Source organism: Pelophylax lessonae (assembly GCF_965119305.1).
Source record: "Pelophylax lessonae genome assembly, chromosome: 6".
Classification (NCBI taxonomy): domain Eukaryota; kingdom Metazoa; phylum Chordata; class Amphibia; order Anura; family Ranidae; genus Pelophylax; species Pelophylax lessonae.
The window spans coordinates 279,451,317-279,472,140 of record NC_138773.1 but is presented as its reverse complement, the minus strand read 5'-3'; the positions used below and the strand labels follow the sequence as shown (position 1 = coordinate 279,472,140).

Sequence of the window (20,824 nt, the reverse complement as noted above, 5' to 3'; positions counted from 1 at the left end):
AGGATTTATATAGCGCCAACAGTTTGCGCAGCACTTTACAGTGTGAGGGAAGACAATACAGTTACAATACAATTCAAAACAGGAGGAATCAGAGGGCCCTGCTCGTTAGAGCTTACAATCTAGAAGAATGACAGGAAGTGAGGGTAAATCACTATAATGAACTCCCAGGTAGCAGTAAAAACCTGACAATGGTTTCTAACCCTTTATGAATCATAAACCAAGAAAAAAAGTTTTATCTGGGCATACAATTTAAAGCTTCTTATTACGCTAAACAGTGGAAAAAAGTATTTTACATCACCTTATTTCACAAAATATGATGATGAACCTTGAAATAAATGGAATTGTGTTATATTCAACATTAGTTCTTCCTGTTTAAATTATCTCTATGTCTAGCTCGTCTATCATGTTAAAGCTTTGCCTTGTGCCAGCTGCTAGATACATTTCAAAGGTTATCGTTGGCATTTTAAAACTTCAGAATGTGGGATTCCTCTGTATCCTCCATCCCTGAGTACAGAGCCCAATATAGACCCAGGAATGCATGTTGTCATCATAACCACAAAACAGGAAGAGTAGAGAGAGACTGAAGCCATGGCCTGAAACCCCCCAGATCTGTTCTACTTGCATAGGTCTACATTTTTCTCCTTTACTTCTCACTTGACTATATCATTTCTTTTAAGAGGAGGAACCTGAAGACACCAATTTAGTAAGCCAGTTAAGTGCACAGCTACAAACAAAGCAGCACTTTGACTGCACTGGAGTGCAAAAGCACAACGTTCCTTTACTAGGTCCAAGATGGAACTTGTAACCAGCAAAGCCCTAGTCATAAAAGATTTACACCTGATGAACAAAGGCATGTAAATCGAGATTAGAAATGTTGGGATTGCATTCTACTGTTATGATGTAGAGGTACTACAGACATTTCACCTGATCTAGCTGCTTATAATCAGATCCATGATATCTGTATGATTTAAACAATCTCAGGGAACCTGGCCAATGCAGGCCATACATGGCTCGAACTCCAAACAAATGTTTTTTTTGAAAATCAGAAATTTCGTTTTTTTTTTTTTTTGTAATCCAATGGTGCCACCATTGATTTTGAAATTTAACCAATTTCACTATAGAACAGAAATTTTGTGGCCGTGAATCTTCTTTTCTTTCCAGGTCCTAGCTCGTGCGCATTTCTTTTTTGATTATATTTGTCGCATGATCTGTCACATGATTCTCCCATCGTTGATTAGAAATTTGTTACTTTTTCAAAAAATTTACAACATGCTCGATCACTCAAATTTAATGGCCGCACAAAAATGGTGCAAAATTCGAACAAAAATTCTTAGTTACGATTTTCGAATGAAAATTCTTTCAGAATTCGACCCATGTATGGTCGGCTTAATGCTAGATAATTGAGCTTGCTCAGCAGTAGGCTGATTAGCCAGGATGTATCTTCCCAGCCTAATGCTTCCTCTTAGCCAGGTTGGCATCCGCAGTGCTCTCCCTACTTGCCTCTTTAATAGACACCATTTAGGGGAAAGTGACACTGAGAGTATCTGTATAAAGCCTATTCTCTGGTCAACCAGCGCTCCCCCATTTCTCCTTTCACTGAAATTTCCACTGCAGAATATCTGATGCTGATGCCAGGAGCCACCCTTTATGGTGGCCTAATTATAGTTAGCCATGATGCTGGAGGCCAGTAGGAGGGGCTCTGGATTTTGCAGCAGTGTGATTAGCAGCACAGTATTGACATCATCGGGACCCTATTCTACCAGCTCCAGATTGTCAGGAGTTGTTAGTGACAGCAAGGTCACAGTTCTTGAGGCGTCAATGGAGCATATATGCAGTGACTGGGTTTTAAGGCCCAGTTACCCGTCCACAACATATAAGAGTACTGCTGTCATAAAGGTGTTCATGAAAATAATTTATCAATGATAAATAATTTGATAATGTTTTTACAAAAACTTGTTTCTCCGATATATTTTAATTATGTGAACACGTGTGCAGATGAATCCACCTATTACATATACAGGCTTTGCTTTCTGGTTAGGAATGTGGATCTGCGACATTGGGAGCCTAAAAAATGGCTTTTTCATTTTTGTTAACTGTAGATTTTACCCTTTCTCATTTTAACACAATTCATAAAGATAACATAACATTAGATCCAAGTAGTTAAACTTTCAACTATTTACAGAAGGACATAAGTAGGAAAACAAATACTTACGTCACTGAGGTTATATGCGTTCAATCTAGATTGAAGTATAAAAGGAGAATCTTCTGGAATAGAACACTTGTATTTGTCCTTTTCATGCTTTGCTTTATAATTTAGCTACAAAAAAGAGAGAAAATCAGTACAGATTTACTGGTATATAATGTTCAATTGGATACAGATTGAGGAAGAATTGAGTCAGAGGTAAGATAACAGCTGTATGATCCAATAATATTGAAGGATCCTTTTGTATGCGACACTTTTTAAAGGATTGATGGCATCAGTTTGGAGCATTTGTTGTTCCAAAGTTTGGTCCTTTGCTTGTGTTCCTGTAGTCAGAATAATGACTACAGCAGGAATGCTGATTAATTTGTGTCTCAGGTTGAATGGTTGCCAGCATTGAGGATTGTATCCTAGGGGTACTGCTATGGGGTGTAAATGGCAACACAAAATGCTAACTTGCTTATGGCAGACCTGGAGGACAAATTTCTTAACAGCATTCAACAAAACCAATTACATAATATTGCTATATTGGTAATATTTTCATCACATGGACAGAAGGGGAAGAAAATCTAAACAAAAAAAAGAAATCACATCTTGCTTAACTCTTGTGTGGCAGTGCCAGGAACAGCAGGGTTTAAATACACAACTATACAAAAATAACTTCCTATATATTAACTTCCATTTTTTTTCTCTCTTCTAACTACCTCTGGGCATTAGCGGGGTTCAAGAATAAGGAAACGTTTTAGCATAGATCAGGACACGTGAAACTAACTCTTCTTTCCTTTGTTTGGTACTTTGTACAGTTCAAACAAAGATTTGCATATAAAGCCGACAGCATACTGCCTCCAACACTTTCTAGTATTATCTAACCCTTTCAACTCCCATATCCCATTCCAGTCAGCCAGGAGCACTGATAAAAGTGGCAATATTAGGCTGTCTTTTGTACGGATATAAACATGTCAGTATGTCACTTTTATTTTTCTTTTATATATCCCAGGTCCCATTTGAAGTGCCTAAGTTAAGGCCCTCCAGTTCAAGAGCTGCCCAACTAGAGTGAAGGGAGGGGTGGAGGACCTAGGCCACCCTTAAGAAAAATTAGACACTCTGAGAAGGGGGCTGTACCAGAGAATGGATTAGTACATTTTTCTATCAAGTTCAAGGGCATATGCAAATCAATTATGGAAAAGAAAAACACAACAGGAATTTAACATACATGATGTTTTTGTGCTTTGATTTGCAAATTTCTAAGTTGGTGACAGGATCTTTTTAAGCAACAAGCACATGCATAATAATTACTTGGCAGCAATGACAACAAAGTTGTGCCTAATACTCACATCACTAAGCTGCTGAGTGTTGATTTGAGCTTGAAGCTGCACTGGAGAATCTACCACTTGAGTGAATTTAATTGTACCAGGATGTTTCTTATAGACATACTGAAAGAAAAAAGTACAGAATCTTTCATCCACAATGCTGAAAATTCTTTTAACAGGATTTTGTAAAGATATGCAATTCAAAGGGAAAGTTCTCTATGTTGTAAAACTGTCCATGCAATAAACAAAGTGCAAAGTGCATATTTAATATGCTTGCCCCATAAGGGAGTATTTAAATAAAATAAAATACTAAGCACTTAGCTACAAAATAGATTTAGAATTATTTAATATGATGAAATTAAACTTTTGCTGATAGCCCCCTTAGACTAGCTTTGATGCAAGTAAAATGATCATCAGAAAAATGTTATACCCACAATAAATACTAATTTAAATCTGTTTTCTTTGATGAGTGTTATATTTTAGAATGTACATAGAGCAAACATAGTCAATTAAGGTGGAATCATTTACAGTTAGATAGCACTCTATCTAGTCTTAAAGAGGAACGGAACTCTGAAAAGTGTGCCCAAAAAAAGAAGTGCCACAAAAGGCAGGCAGAGGGCGAATGACTTGTCCCTAGTATTGCCTGTGGTCTCCCAGTAGCTGACCTTTTCCCCATTACTGATTTACTATGCCTTGTTCTGTATGTCCCTGTGTTGAGGAATCCATCTTGGTAGAGGCAATACGTTGCTTCCTCATGTTAGAGCCTCTGGCAAGCAGATCATTGAGCAGCATAGTAGTGAAATCACCAAATCTCACTCCAAAGCTTATGAGACTAGAAGCCAGATGCAGAAGGGCCCTACATTTCACACTGCAGACATTTAGCTATAAGGCTGCAGGCACACGAGTACCTAGCTATCCTCAAGTACCAGGGACTGCACTGCTATTTTTCAAGGGGAAATTTTTTTAAGGGTACTCCAAAGGCACAATTAACATTTATAAATGTTCCCTGTGAATGTTCCCTATATAAATGTTCCGTTATTGTTGAAATTTCCCTAATTTCTTGTAGTTGAGACACAGGGTGCACAATAAAAGATTTGGCAAAGTTTCACTCTTATATTTAGTTCCATGACCATGGGATGACCTTTATCCTTCTAAGCCAACTTTGGCTGTAACAATGCCCCATGATAAAAGTAGTTTTTGTCAGAGATATGCTTGGAATACAGTATTTTCCTATCCATCAATCTTCAAGTGTTCCCTCCCCCTTTTTGTATTTCAGTACTTACTATTGCATTCACCACAATATAAATTGAATAACAAAAACAAAAAGGGAGAATGGGACTTCCTTATAATGGACAGAAATGTGCAGACCGAGTAAATCAGCCAAGAGACTCCACTAACAGAGTTCCTGAGAAGCATTAGAAATGAGGTGGTTTAACTCTGCAGCCTCTCCCAAAACTGCATACTTACATCTTTACATAGATCTAGTTTCTTAGAAGCTTCATATTCTTGGGTAAGTGTCTGAGGGAAGTAACAGTTGGTTTTGTCCTCTTCATAATCAGCTCTATAGTTTTTCTAAAAAGAAATATTAAAAATAGTTTATTTTAGGATTTGTAACATGATACACTAAAATACTGTACTTATACAAGTATAAGTAGAGTTTACTTACATCACTTATTAAAGAATTGACTTTGGCGCAGTGAAGCATGTACGGGTTCTCATAGCTGCCAATATAATGTCCCTGAATATTCTTTTGGTAGTGATCTTTGTATTTAAGCTATAGGATGAAACAAGTTTAAAACAGAGATGTAATTAATAACACAAGTCATTATAAGTGGCATTCACTATGAATAATCCTTTGATTTACTATAGAGTGGAACATGTTCACTGTTATGAATGATTCCTACCCAATCACGTGCAAGAAGAATTAAAAAATAAACAAGATTTTTGCTTACATGCTCACTTTTGGATGATTAAAGTCAGAAAAACGTCACCATATTCACTAAACTAAGTGAAAGTTCACTTTGCAAAAAGGCAATTTACTTAGCTACCTAAACTAGGTAATGTTGTATTAACATGAAACATTCAGTCGTATGCAAACAAAAATCCTGCTTTTTTGCCTTTTCTTTGCATATGATTGGCATGTGGTCACCACACGTGAATCTGATCACATTATTTGTTATAGACCCAATATGAGCAGTCTGTTTTACTCCCTCAGATTCACCAATTAGACTCAAAACATTTCCTGAAAAATAGAGAATAAGCATTTTTATCTGGCTGGTTGCGTTTTAAAAACACAGTTGTTTATTTAGAGACTTTAATAAATGGGACCATTTGTAGCAAATTGCCATTCTACTAAAGTGGAGATCAATTTGTGACCTCAGGTTTTAGCTATGTGCTTGGGTCCTGGTTCACCCAAAGTTTTAGCTGTGTGGTTTGTTCCTGGTTAACTAACAAGATGCATTGATTGCAATTCATTATTTAATTAAGTTCACTTGTCATCAAACTACTAAAAAGACAACCATTTTATTATTAGTGGTAATATGGTTGTATTTTCTGAAATTACTGACCAAAGTATCAAAGAATCATATACTGAGCACTATTAGGCCCACAAAAAAATCTATATAAAGTGTTTATAGAGGAGATATCTTTTTTTCTGCCAGAGCATGAGGAAACTAAAAAAATTTTACAGATTTTAGTTGGAATATAAGTAATCTAAGAGAACTTATATACAAGACAGCTAAGACAAGACAAGACAGTTTGTCTTTTCCAGGCAATATGGTGAGATTGGGCTACATTTACATATCTGTAGACCATCCTGTGACTTCTAAAGACTGTATTATTTTTGACTCATCTTGGGGCAAGAACTGACCAATCGGGGTGGATTTTCCTTGCCGTTAGTAATGTTCCCCCAAAACAAGATCAGCAGAAGATGTGTCTACATAGAACAAAAACACTAAATATGCTTGAGATAAGAATGTGCATATTTATGTCTGATCATGTAAAGAACCATTTTCTGACCAAAATCTCATATAGGTTAGTTAAATCTCATGCTTTATGTCTATCCCTTTAAATCGCCTATATCTATTTTGAAGCCAGAATTGGATCCTGAAGCATCCAATGTTTCCTATTAGTGGTATAATTTCCAAGTAATAAAATCATTATTTCCTAGACTACAGTTCATCAGAATCTGTAAGCAATACTCACATCACTAAAGTTCTTCAGGACATGATCAATCTGAAATTTGGGGGTGTCACAGTAATTAATACTGGTTCCTTTGGCTTGTTCATAAGATTGCTTGTACAATATCTGAAATGGAAAGAAGGTAAAAGAGTAGGAGATAAGATTACAACATGTTACAGTAGAATTGTAAGTGGTGAGAGCTCCATATCTAGTTTTAGCCACCAAATACAGACAATACAGGGCGATTAAATCTCTATTAGGGTTCAATCTTCATATACACTATATGGCCACATTTTGTGGACACGTAATCATTATTCCTATATGAGCTTGTTGGATATCATTTTTCAAAACCATTGTCATTATTGTGGAGTTGCAAGCCCCCCACCCCCACCATAAACACACACACACACACTCACACACCCCTTTGTGTCTATAAAGACTCCTCTCTTCAGGGAAGGCTCTCCATGGGATTTTGAAGTGTGTCTGTGGGATTTTGTGCCATTCGGCCAAAAGTGCATTTGTGGGGTCAGGTTGGATAAGAAGTTCTTGCTTGCAATTGGCTAGCCAAAGGTTTTTTTACATTGTTGAGGTCAAGGCTTTGTGCAGGACACTCAAATTCCTTTATACTAAATTTGTCAAACTATGGACCTGGCTTTGTGCACAGGAGCACAGTCATGCTGACACTTCTCCAAACTGTTGCCAAAAGGTTGGATACACACAATTGTGTAAAATGTCCTTGTTTGCTGTACCCTTCACCAAAACACATCAACTCATTTGGAGGAGTACCCATATGTTTGGCCATATATGCACATCCTTGTCTTTATAGTTTTCTTTAAAGGAACCTTTATCCTTTATAAGATCCTCTGAATAAATTATTCACCAGTCTGAAAGTCTGTAGGTGTTTCTGTAGGCCTAGAACTTACATCACTCTGGGCATTGCCAGCCTTTCTGAGTTGCCGCAGTAAGGGGTTTTCTGTGGCAGGAAGAGTATGGTAAGCTGTGGGTCCCTTGGACTTTTCATAATCTTCTTTGTATTTCACCTGTAAATGTAAAAATAAAAATGGATAAAAAAACTGCTTAGAAAGCAGTAATAGAGTATTGTACTGCATTAGCCATCGATTAATACAGAATGTTTAAGGTTTGAAGTATAATTTATTGTTATACTTCAAGTTATACCCTTTATTGTCTAAAGTTATTAAAGCTTTTGAGATGCCTCTGATCCCTTCTTCTCATATAAAGCCCAAAGGGCTCTAAGGCATACAAAAGCTTACATCTTTAAAAACCTAAGTTAGCCAATAAAGGTATCACCTAAACTCCAAGCAAACTGCTGAGAAATATACATTAACCACTTCTGGACCGGAAGGTTTTACCCCCTTAATGACCAGGCCATTTTTCGCGATATGGCACTGTGTTACTTTAACTGGCAATTGCGCTGTCATGCGACGCTGTACCCAAATAAAACTGATGTAATTTTTTTCCCACAAATAGAGCTTTCTTTTGGTGGTATTTGATCACCTCTGTGATTTTTTTTTTTGTGCTATAAATGAAAAAAAAACCCAAAAAACTATATTTTTTACTATCTGCTATATAACATTCCCAATAAAATAAAAATAAAAATCAATTTTTTTCATTATTTTAGGCCAATATGTATTCTGCTACAAATTTTTCGTAAAAAAAAAAATCCAAATAAGTGTATATTAATTGGTTTGTGCAAAAGTTATCGTGTCTACAACTAGGGGAAAGATTTATGTAATTTCTATTTATTTTTTTATTTTTTTACTAGTAATGGTGGCGATCAGCGATTTTTAGCGAACTGTGACATTGCGGCGGACAGATCGGACATCTAACTGACATTTTTTACACTTTTGGGGGGACCACTACAGTGCTAGAATTATGCACTGTTACTGTACTGATTACACTGGCAGGGAAGGGGTTAACACCAGGAGCGATCAAAGTGTTAAATGTGTCCCTAGGGGGTGCTTTCCAATTGTGTGGGGGTTGTATTCACTGAATGAAAACAGAGACCTGTGTTCCTAAATAAGAGGAACACAGGATCCTTGTGTTCATAACTGACAGAACAGCGGTCTGCCGTGTCTGTCTCCACGGGGATCGCGGGTGCCCGGCGGCAATCGCGGCCGCCGGACTCGCTGTGGCCAATCGTTGTGCGTGCACCCCCCCACTAGCGGTCCTGCAAGGCAACATACAGTTAGGTTGTTTCGCGGGACAGAGCTCACCTGCCGCAGTATATGTCCTGCTGGCAGTCGGCAAGTGGTTAAAGCAGCATTAAATCCAAAAGCAAACATTTATTATATTGCATCTTACCAATTCTTAGATGTGATGGCTATAGTGGTCTTTTTTTTAGGCTTTCTTTCATTTATTTTCATCTGGTGATCTGGCAAGTAGGTCTGTTGTTTTTAAAAAGAACAAGCTCTTTTCCAGATATATCAGTTTACGTGGATGAGACAAACCATTTAGCACTGGCAGGACTGCTTATAATTATTAGCTTTTATCTACTTATGTAAAACCTTTATCCTAAAAGGAAAAAAACAGTTTGCTGTAACTGATAAAGTGTGAGCTGGATTTTGGCTCCAATTTGTTGTTATATTTAAATCTGCTAGAACATCTAACACCCCCCCCCCCCAGTCTGACAATGCTGCTGTCTGCTGTGCCCCCTCATTCATCCAGAGTGGGGGGACTCCAATACAGGAGGTGTGATGCTGGGCAGATCACTAGGGGAAAAAGCCTAAAAACAGACTAATGTAACCATGATATCTAATGATTGGTAAGCTGCAATATACAGTATTCCATTTTTGGTTTGGGTTAAATACCGCCATCATAACATATATCTTTATTGCAGTAGTAAAATAGCTTTCACATACCGTGCTAGCATTCAGTCTTGCTTTCTTATTAAGCTTATATTCTGGTGTATCTGTCTGCATGAAGTAGATTTGGTCTTTAATCTGCTCAAAGTCTTCATGATACTTTATCTGTTGAAAGAAGGAAATTAGTTCAATCAATTGGAGTTCTGTACGCTGAGCTGACAATTCAGTAAGGATTTACAGGTGCTAAAGACCATGTCCAGGAGGGCATGCTGGAAAGTAACAGTTCTACAGAGGTTGGCAAACACAAGGTTACCGTCTTCTGCAGCATTGTCTTTCTTATACTCACATCACTCAGATTATCGGCATTCATTCTGGCAACTGCAATTTCATAACACGGGGTCTGGCTCCATTTGCCTTTTACTTTGTTTTTATAATCTTCACGGTACTTAATCTGTGTTAGAAAACACATTTTACATGTCAGGGTTTAAGAAAAGAACCCAATAAAATAAAAAAAAGTGTGGGGTGGAAGAAAAATAGCAAGAATGGAGGTAAGGAAGGGTAGAAGGAAGAAGCATGAAATAGCTGGCATAAAATAAATGGCCAAATTGGTAGAAAGAAATATAAGGAAAACTTACATCACTTAGCTGTTGGGTCACTTTTTTGGCCATTTCAATATCAGGTTGATCGGCCAGCTGTGTGAACTGCAGCATCTGTTCATCATGTCCTTTCTTATAATTGATCTGTTTGAAAACCAATTTGAAGTTATTGATATGCAAAAGGTGGGTAATGTCAAGCAGGTGGTAAAACTCAGCCCAATGCAACACTTATTTTGTTTTGGATAGACCAGGGAGAGATTAAAACCTTTGTCGGATTTTTATTGCCATTAGTATCCTTTGGGGAGATTTTCCTTCACTGTCTGGTATAACAGGGAGTGATGGGAAACCTTTCCAATGGAGATACAGAAAACACATTTTAAGTAGCATGAGAAAAAGTAAAAATTATTGATAATGTTTCTATTGACACCAGGAAAAAAAATGTGCATACGTGAAAGGAGCGCCAGACCAAAAGATAAAAGAGCCCAATTTCATTTATTGGTATTGTGATATAAAAAAATCACGTTTCTTGTTCAGGAGTCAAAGGCCTTCCCCCAGGCTTCAGCTTAAAATGAGAACCTTGAATGAACTCAAAATAAAGCTTTTCTTATAATTCTACAATTGCTCTTGGCGACTAAAACTGCCATCGCGAAACACTGGAAGACCACTGTGACTCCTTCCCTCAGTGAAGTCATGCACTCGTTCAACTACCAATGCCTGATGGAAATGACGTTGGCAATTACCACTCTCTCCACTTCCTCCTTTCGAGAGAAGTGGGAAGTCTGGTTATCTCACCCTAAGTGTACGGTCCTAGACTGACATATTTTGAGATATGATATTCTAACCATTGCTTCTTCTCCTTCTTCTCCCCCTCCCCCCCTCCTTTCACCCTAAGGCCCTTTCCCATTCCTACCCTCCCTTTTCTCCTCCTTCCTACTCCGTTTTTCTCATTTCTCACCTTTGCTCTATCTCCAAACGGTCCTCTCACAGCTGTGTAGAGGTCACATTTCTTTGCCCTTTCTTATAGCTACGAGTGCATTATAGTTCCACATGCCTCTCCTTTCTATTGTTAGTTATGGATGCAAATGTTATGCCGCTGTCGCCGCCCTGGGGCACAGTTTGTTCCCCTTGGGGAGCCCTGGGTGCGATGACAGCATTCCCTTGATGATGACAGTATTTCCTTGCTGATCTGTACTTGCATGCACCCACTTAGTGTGAGGCAGACCTATGTTCTAGTGAACATGCACTCTGTGGTATAACTCTAGGTACTTTGACCTCATTGGCGATGTTCTATTGTAACAGTTTGGGCACCCTGTTTGTTATGCTTTTTAAAATCTCAATAAAAAATTATTGAAATAAAATAAAACTTTTCTGTGTGAATCTGTGTAGGAAAGCTAATTGCTGGATTAGAAGAATTACATACCAACAGTATGTGCATGGGCAATCAAGTTAACAAAGATGTTTCTTATCTTGATTGCTCATGCAGATACTGCTGGTGAGTAATTTTTCTAATCCGGCAATTAGCTTCCCTGCACAGATTCACACAGAAAAGCTTTATTTTGAGTCATTTGACTCCAGAAACACATTGGTCATCTATTAGCACAACACCAATAAATGAAATTGGACTTGTTTATTCTTCTTTGGTCTGTCGCTTCTTCCATGTATGCATGTTTCTTTCTGGTAACCTGTTGGGGTACCCACTGGAGAGTAGCTTTGTCTGTAATCAGCAGCCTAACCTTAGTGAGTGGGCTCTTCAAATGTTTTTTCTCTCTTACTACTTCGTATAAATGTATATATGAAGTAGTAAGCACCTCTTGGATGTCTTTTTATTTTTCATTTGAGTCTATTGATAGTGTCTTTCTGTCTCCCATGTTCCTTGCACAGTCTCCACAGAGACAGGAAGTGGGGAAAATGAGCTAACAGCCAAAAAAAAAAAGCGTGACATATTTTTGGAATCCATATTTACGTAGAAAAGGTCTTCTGTATCACAATTCTTGAAAAATATTATCGTAAAGCAATATTTTTTGGCCATACTTACATCACTTAGAGCTTTCTGTGCCTTAGCAACTCTTCTCAGTTCTGGACTATCAGAGTAAGGAAAAAACGTTGTTTTATCTTCATCCCAATCTGCTGTATATTGTTTCTAAAAGAAAATATAAATAAAACAAGGCAGAATGAATAAAGGTCAAAACACATGTGAGACAAAAAAAGGCAACCGTCTAGGGCACAAGACACCTATGCTAGCATCCTGCCGGGAGGTAGGTACCCACAGGTTACTCCTAATACAGAGTGGATGGGACAAGATAGATGAATCATCAGGTTAGTTGGCTAAACAAGTGTTATGGGCTATTTTGGGATAAAAGCTCATGTTTATGCACAACTCTGGCCAAAAAATGTTGTCTGTCTCCTGGTTAAAGAGATTTTTATGTAAGACTTTGAGGGTCCATTCAGACTGGTGTGTCATGGTAATGTGCTGTAAAACACACATACCCGCAATGCACGGTAACGTACATACTGCAGTACAGTGCCATTCACTGTTAATGACACTCCAAGGTACTATGCAATAGTGGTCAATGCCAAGGCACATCAGTGCATCACAATGTGCATGATATTCCCAACAAAACATTCATGTGAATTTTTTGGATCAATGCAGTTCATTGGCAGCCCATTTTATATGAATTAACAGCAAGCGTTAACGCACTACAGAGGTCTGTACAAGTCTGGGCCATAAATACCATATGTGTCTCCAAAGTTCCTTGTCTTCAGTTTCTGTCTTCTTCATCATCCTTATGGGAACAGGGGCAACAACAAAATGCTGCCAGAGATTCATTGTTGATCTACTAGAAAATTTATTTTTGAAAATGTAATAAATGTATTTTTTTTTAGCCTTTGCCTTAGGGTACTTTCACACGGGCGATCTGATCAGATCCGACTATCAGTTTTTCAGGCGGACCTGATCGGATGCTCCATGCATCCCCATCCTCCACTGACACCGCTGCTTTCCGCTTCCGATCCTGTCCGTGAAATTCGGACGGATGGAAACCCTATTTTCCATCCGTCTGGTGGATCTGATGGGATCAGATGAGAACGGACAGGTGGTCCGTTCTTATCTGATCTCCCCATGGAGGACAGCAGGGAATCTGATAGCTCTATCTAAGCACACAGAGTGGAGACAGAGCTGGCATCCCCCTGCTCAGAACCGTGGGAACCGTGGATAGATCCCCCGCTGAGCAGAGAACGGACCGCGCCGTGTGAAAGGACCCTAATTGGAAGTATTTTCCCTTCACTTTCTTTTGCGTCTGACACCCATCAAGTAGCCATTTTGCCTTCACTACCTGTCTTTCCTGTTAAGTTAAAAGGAAATATGAAGAAATTTCTCTACAAGGCATCCAGCCCTAAACTTCCACATCCTATCCAAAAACGTATTGTAAAACTGCAACAGCTTATTGCATGTACAGTATTTTAGAAGTCACCTCCAACAATCTTTTGAAACATGGTGGTAGTTGCCAACAAAACAAATCTCTTACAACTTACATAGTTAGTCAGGTTGAAAAAAAAACACAAGTCCATCTGGCTCAACCAATAAAAAAACAAAAAACAGTAAAGAAAACCCAACTATACAATCCCATATACAAAATCCTATACCCTCAGTTGATCCAGGGGAAGGCAAAAAAAACCCAGCAAAGCATAATCCAATTTGCTACAACAGGGGAAAAAATTCCTTCCTGATCCCCAGAGAAGCAATCAGATATTTCCTGGATCAACTTTTCCTATAAATATTAGTACCCATTTATATTATTTACACCTAGGAAAGAATCCAGGCCTTTTTTTAAAGCAATCTAGTGAGCTAGCCAGAACCACCTCTGGAGGGAGTCTATTCCACATTTTCACAGCTCTTACGGTGAAGAAACCTTTCCGTATTTAACTTGCATGTATCTCTAACATATTGTCCTGTACCATGTAGCAGTTTCTTGTTAAGTGGCAGCACTCTGGACATGAATCTCCAAACAATACAAACTGAAGTTCCTAACTCAGCCTGATGGCTTAGGTTTGGCAGCTCTCCACAAAGCAGGATCCTCCTGAGGGCCAGAGGTCACCTGAATTGCGTAATCTATGTGAATTTAAACCAGAAGGAGCGCCAAACAAAAGTATTTTTTTTTTATTATACAAGTGACCAAAATAAAACAAAACACATTTCAGTGGCCATAAACAATCCCTCTTCATCAGGGAGTTAAAGCCTAAAACAGTGTATAATGGACTTACATAAAGATTCTGGACATCATTCAAAGTCAGGACAGTATCCAGTGTGTGGACCCTTGTGTTAGTGTCAAAACAACAAGAGCTTGGATGAGACAAGAACACTGCTAGGTTACTTATATGTTTAAATATCAATGCTCTTTAGTAGAAAAGACTAGTAAAAACTAAAAACAACCAAAGGTGGAGCTGATGCAGAATTTAGTCTCCATTTTGGTCTTGCTTTGCTTCCAGCAGCTGACGATCAGACCCTACCTCCATTACTTTGACGAGCGTGATCACCATCATACCATTGTTTAGTAGATTTAAAAAAGTAACTAGAGAAACATACGGAAGTGTTCTACAAAAATTACCTTGCTGAGCATTGCAGTATTCTTCACAGCCTGCACCAACTCTGGTGCATCAGGGGGTAACAGATACTTCTCCTTAGTGTCCTCCCAATTCTGCTTGTACAGAACCTAAAACAGCAGAGATTTCTGGTTAAGACTGGCACTGAATGAACTGTAACAGAGGGAGAATCTATCGGCGGACATCATGCTCACTTACCTTGCTCAATTGCAGAGACACTTTTTTGGCATGTTCAATGTCTCTGGCTTGTCCATCTACGTGACAGTTGGTTCTAGCAACATTGCCATCCATACGATACTTCACCTATATTAGAAGAACATTGTAATCGGAACATACCTAATCAGAACATACCTTTATAACCGTCAAGTCCTCATTAAAGTGATAATATAATTCAGGTGGAAAACTGCTGGGAGAATAATTTCAGAGCTTTTTATGTTTCTTTAGGAGCTGGAATGCAAAAGAAGCTTAGACTCATCAAGTTTAAATTGATGGAATATTTCTATGTATAGTAGATCTGTCAGTTCTAGGGACAGTTCATGGACCCAAAAAACCCAAGCATTAATGGTTCATGATTTTTTTGGAAATAAAGCTGATAGCTGGGAATGCAAGCCACCCCTTGTTCCCCCCTCAAAACTAATCACTGGATTCATAAAAACATTTACTTATCTAAATCCAACTAATATGACCCACCGGGTTCCAAGTGTTCTATCTTCCTCTCTGCAGAGTGGGATGGGCCTTGAATCCCATTTTCAATACAGTGGTTTCTTTATGCTGCAAAGTATATGACTTCCAGGAAGTAGTTCAAACGCTCAGCAACAGAGAGATTTAATTTTCCCCTGTGGTTTCTTACCCTTAATCCTACCCCTAAATTGAACCCTTAGACTTTTATTTACTGCTTGCTTGTTCCATATGTGTACCAATATACTGGTTGACTAGCATTTTCAGAAAAAAGCCAGCAATGGTATTATATATATATATATATATATATATATATATATATATATATATATATACAGACCCGATTCCAAAAAAGTTGGACACTACAAATTGTGAATAAAAGCAGAATGCAATGATGTGGAAATTTCACATTTCAATATTTTATTCAGAATACAACATAGATGACATATCAAATGTTTAAACAGGGAAAATGTATCATTTTAAGGGAAAAATAAGTTGATTTTAACTTTCATGGCATCAACACTGTGACGAACGCCCATTTGCTGGAACGTTCGCCACAGGCTACTGGAGGAGTGTGGAGGCCAGCCTCCTGCCCACGGACTATGGGCCCTGGCTTGTAGGGGAGTACACCTCTGTGTGGGGGTATATGCTGAGGGACAATGGGAGTAGTGTTGCTTTGGACCACAATCCATGTCACCCCAAGATATAGACTCAGACTGGGATCAATGTTACAGGCCTAAAGCTGCCTGTTACAAGAGAGACTAAACCAGGGGGGGGGGGGGCTATGATGGCCCAGGCCTGTTGTGGAAAGCCATGGAGGAGGATGATGATTTTGGCAGTCCTGCGATGTCGCGGTTCTGGGCTATTTATTATTACTGGAGAAGGATGCTACCAGCCCAGTTGTTGTTGGAGCTGAGACTAGACCTCATCTACCTTGTTATGATCGAGTGGGGGTTGGAACAGGACTACCAACACCTCCTAGACTTTGTCCAGCAGCAGCCCACAGCCCTGGGGGTGGAGATGGTCGTGCCCACTACCCAGGACCAGCCAGCGTTACCGAGGGAGGCGATTGTAGGTCCCTCGTCCCAGCAGCAGCCAACAGCACTGGGGGTGGAGATGGTCATGCCCACTACCCAGGACCAGCCAGCATTAGCGGGAGAAGCGATTGTAGGTCCCTTGTCCCAGCAGTGCCTACCCACCGGAAGAGCTGGCAGCCGGGCAGAACCCCACTGGAATCTGCCCACCAGTCCATGCAGCTTTTGGCATGGAAGGGGTGGATGGGGCCGTGACCTCCACCCCTGGATTACAGAGATGCTGGGCAATCGGCCCAGATCCCCAACCCCCTAGTATGGGGGCCCATGCCACCCTGATTTTGCACCTCCAGCAACAATGGAATGCCTCTGGAGTGGATTATAGCTGATGCCCTGCCCAGGAAGACCCCGGATATTATAATTGGGACATAGGGCAGGAGGCCCTCTGGAGCATGGCACAGTCTGGCAAAAGACACCAGACTAACACAGACCCAAACCAGTTGGAGGTCTGGGGTCTGGTTAGTCTCTACAGGAGGAGGGAGATATGTGACGAACGCTCATTTGCTGGAACGTTTGCCACGGGCTACTGGAGGAGTGTGGAGGCCAGCCTCCTGCCCACGGACTATGGGCCCTGGCTTGTAGGGGAGTGCACCTCTGTGTGGGGGTATATGCTGAGGGACAATGGGAGTAGTGTTGCTTTGGACTCAAATCCATGTCACCCCAAGATATAGACTCAGACTGGGATCAATGTTACAGGCCTAAAGCTGCCTGTTACAAGAGAGACTAAACAGATGCTAATGACATAAGACTCAGCTTTGGTATACTGGGGGCATGTGTTTTGACAGTTCTACTAAGGTGTGTTGTATATGTAGATGGGCTGTCTGAGAGCCTATGTTCCCTGCTTTCATCTGTTTAGAGGTTAAGTGTGTTCACACTTCTAGGAATGTGTATTCTGCTATGTTTTGGGTTTGTTGTTTGTTGAATTAATTATGGTAATGTTGCAGTCTCATTCACCTGTGTCTGTCCAGATGGCCAGGTATGTTAATTACTGGATATATATTGCAAGTGAGTGTGAATAAAGTGTCATTTGTTTTATCCTTCATCAAACTGGAGGCTGATGTTTGGGGGGAATTGAGGGGCCAGGACTGCATCACTTGAGATTCTGGGGACCTAAGACAGAAATACTTGGTCCAAGTATTGGGGATCTGTTACAAACACATCTCAAAAAAGTTGGGACAAGGCAATGTTTTCCACTGTGTGGCATCCCCTCTTCTTTTTATAACAGTCTGCAAACGTCTGGGGACTGAGGAGACAAGTTGCTCAAGTTAGGGAATAGGAATGTTGTCCAATTCTTGTCTAATACAGGCTTCTAGTTGCTCAACTGTCTTAGGTATTCCTTGTCGTATCTTCCTCATAAGGATGCGCCAAATGTTTTCTATGGGTGAAAGACCTGGACTGCAGGCTGGCCATTTCAGTACCCGGATCCTTCTTCTACGCAGCCATGATGTTGTAATTGATGCAGTATGTGGTCTGGCATTGTCATGTTGGAAAATGCAAGGTCTTCCCTGAAAGAGACGATGTCTGGATGGGAGCATATGTTGTTCTAGAACTTGGATATACCTTTCAGCATTGATGGGGCCTTTCCAGATGTGTAAGCTGCCCATACCACACGCACTCATGCAATCCCATACCATTTGAGATGCAGGCTTCTGAACTGAGCGCTGATAACAACTTGGGTTGTCCTTATCCTCTTTAGTCCGGATGACATGGCGCCCCAGTTTTCCAAAAAGAACTTCAAAATTTGATTCGTCTGACCACAGAACAGTTTTCCATTTTGCCACAGTCCATTTTAAATGAGCCTTGGCCAAAAGAAAACGTCTGCGCTTCTGGATCATGTTTAGATATGGCTTCTTTTTTGGCCTATAGATTTTTAGCCGGCAATGGCAAATGGCACGGTGGATTGTGTTCACCGACAATGTTTTCTGGAAATATTTCTGAGCCCATGTTGTGATTTCCATTACAGTAGCATTCCTGTACTTGATGCAGTGCTGTCTAAGGGCCCGAAGATCACGGACATCCAGTATGGTTTTCCAGCCTTGACCCTTACGCACAGAGATTGTTCCAGATTCTCTGAATCTTTGGATGATATTATGCCATGTAGATGATGATAACTTCAAACTCTTTGCAATTTTTCTGTGACAAACTCCTTTCTGATATTGCTCCACTATTTTTCGCCGCAGCATTGGGGGAATTGGTGGTCCTCTGCCCATCTAACAGAGCCGTGATGGCTGCTTTCCTGAAGCAGCAAAAGAGGAGGACAATCTGTGGATACCAGGTGAGAGAGTTTTTTGTGTGGGGGAGGGGGGTCTGTGAAAAGGTGAGGGCTGGGGGGAGGGAGCTCTGTGAAAAGGGGAGGGCTGGGGGAGGGGGGTCTGTGAAAAGGTGAGGGCTGGGGGGATGGGAGGGATCTATGAAAAGATGAGGGCTGGAGGGAGGAGAGGCTCTGTGAAAAGGTGAGAGTTGGGGGGAGGGAAGGGATCTGTGAAAAGGTGATGGCTGGGGGGAGGGGGGTCTGTGAAAAGATGAGGGCTGGGGGGAGGGGGCTCTGTGAAAAGATGAGGGCTGGGGGGAGGGGGGTCTGTGAAAAGGTGAGGGCTAGGATCTGTGAAAAGATGAGGGCTGGGGGAAGGGGAGGGGAGGCTCTGTGAAAAGGTGAGAGTTGGGGGGAGGGGAGGGATCTGTGAAAAGGTGATGGCTGGGGGAGGGGGTCTGTGAAAAGGTGAGAATGTGTATTCTGCTATGTTTTGGGTTTGTTGTTTGTTGAATTAATTATGGTAATGTTGCAGTCTCATTCACCTGTGTCTGTCCAGATGGCCAGGTATGTTAATTACTGGATATATATTGCAAGTGAGTGTGAATAAAGTGTCATTTGTTTTATCCTTCATCAAGCTGGAGGCTGATGTTTGGGGGGAATTGAGGGGCCAGGACTGCATCACTTGAGATTCTGGGGACCTAAGACAGAAATACTTGGTCCAAGTATTGGGGATCTGTTACAAACACATCTCAAAAAAGTTGGGACAAGGCAATGTTTTCCACTGTGTGGCATCCCCTCTTCTTTTTATAACAGTCTGCAAACGTCTGGGGACTGAGGAGACAAATTGCTCAAGTTAGGGAATAGGAATGTTGTCCAATTCTTGTCTAATACAGGCTTCTAGTTGCTCAACTGTCTTAGGTATTCTTTGTCGTATCTTCCTCATAAGGATGCGCCAAATGTTTTCTATGGGTGAAAGATCTGGACTGCAGGCTGGCCATTTCAGTACCCGGATCCTGCTTCTACGCAGCCATGATGTTGTAATTGATGCAGTATGTGGTCTGGCATTGTCATGTTGGAAAATGCAAGGTCTTCCCTGAAAGAGACGATGTCTGGATGGGAGCATATGTTGTTCTAGAACTTGGATATACCTTTCAGCATTGATGGGGCCTTTCCAGATGTGTAAGCTGCCCATACCACACGCACTCATGCAATCCCATACCATTTGAGATGCAGGCTTCTGAACTGAGCGCTTATAACAACTTGGGTTGTCCTTATCCTCTTTAGTCCGGATGACATGGCGCCCCAGTTTTCCAAAAAGAACTTCAAAATTTGATTCGTCTGACCACAGAACAGTTTTCCATTTTGCCACAGTCCATTTTAAATGAGCCTTGGCCTAAAGAAAACGTCTGCACTTCTGGATCATGTTTAGATATGGCTTCTTTTTTGGCCTATAGATTTTTAGCCGGCAATGGCAAATGGCACGGTGGATTGTGTTCACCGACAATGTTTTCTGGAAATATTCCTGAGCCCATGTTGTGATTTCCATTACAGTAGCATTCCTGTACTTGATGCAGTGCCGTCTAAGGGCCCGAAGATCACGGACATCCAGTATGGTTTTCCAGCCTTGACCCTTACGCACAGAGATTGTTCCAGATTCTCTGAATCTTTGGATGATATTATGCCATGTAGATGATGATAACTTCAAACTCTTTGCAATTTTTCGGTGAAAAACTCCTTTCTGATATTGCTCCACTATTTTTCGCCGCAGCATTGGGGGAATTGGTGGTCCTCTGCCCATCTAACAGAGCCGTGAAGGCCGCTTTCCTGAAGCAGCAAAAGAGGAGGACAATCTGTGGATACCAGGTGAGAGAGTTTTTTGTGTGGGGGAGGGGGGTCTGTGAAAAGGTGAGGGCTGGGGGGAGGGAGCTCTGTGAAAAGGTGAGGGCTGGGGGAGGGGGGTCTGTGAAAAGGTGAGGGCTGGGGGGATGGGAGGGATCTATGAAAAGATGAGGGCTGGAGGGAGGAGAGGCTCTGTGAAAAGGTGAGAGTTGGGGGGAGGGAAGGGATCTGTGAAAAGGTGATGGCTGGGGGGAG

At 40.7% G+C, this 20,824-nt stretch overlaps 1 protein-coding gene across 1 annotated transcript in view; it reads right to left on the bottom strand.

Annotated features, from left to right (window-relative positions):
- Positions 1-20,824, bottom strand: part of NEB (nebulin) — a 284,716-nt gene that overhangs the window by 224,460 nt on the left and 39,432 nt on the right. Inside the window, exons 6-17 of the mRNA XM_082261121.1 lie at positions 14,906-15,010; positions 14,713-14,817; positions 12,144-12,248; positions 10,148-10,252; positions 9,859-9,963; positions 9,570-9,677; positions 7,614-7,730; positions 6,715-6,816; positions 5,177-5,284; positions 4,978-5,082; positions 3,535-3,633; positions 2,213-2,317 (exon numbers count right to left, since the gene is read on the bottom strand). Coding sequence (XP_082117247.1) covers positions 2,213-2,317; positions 3,535-3,633; positions 4,978-5,082; positions 5,177-5,284; positions 6,715-6,816; positions 7,614-7,730; positions 9,570-9,677; positions 9,859-9,963; positions 10,148-10,252; positions 12,144-12,248; positions 14,713-14,817; positions 14,906-15,010 — 1,269 coding nt within the window. The remainder of the gene's footprint in view (positions 1-2,212; positions 2,318-3,534; positions 3,634-4,977; positions 5,083-5,176; positions 5,285-6,714; positions 6,817-7,613; positions 7,731-9,569; positions 9,678-9,858; positions 9,964-10,147; positions 10,253-12,143; positions 12,249-14,712; positions 14,818-14,905; positions 15,011-20,824) is intronic.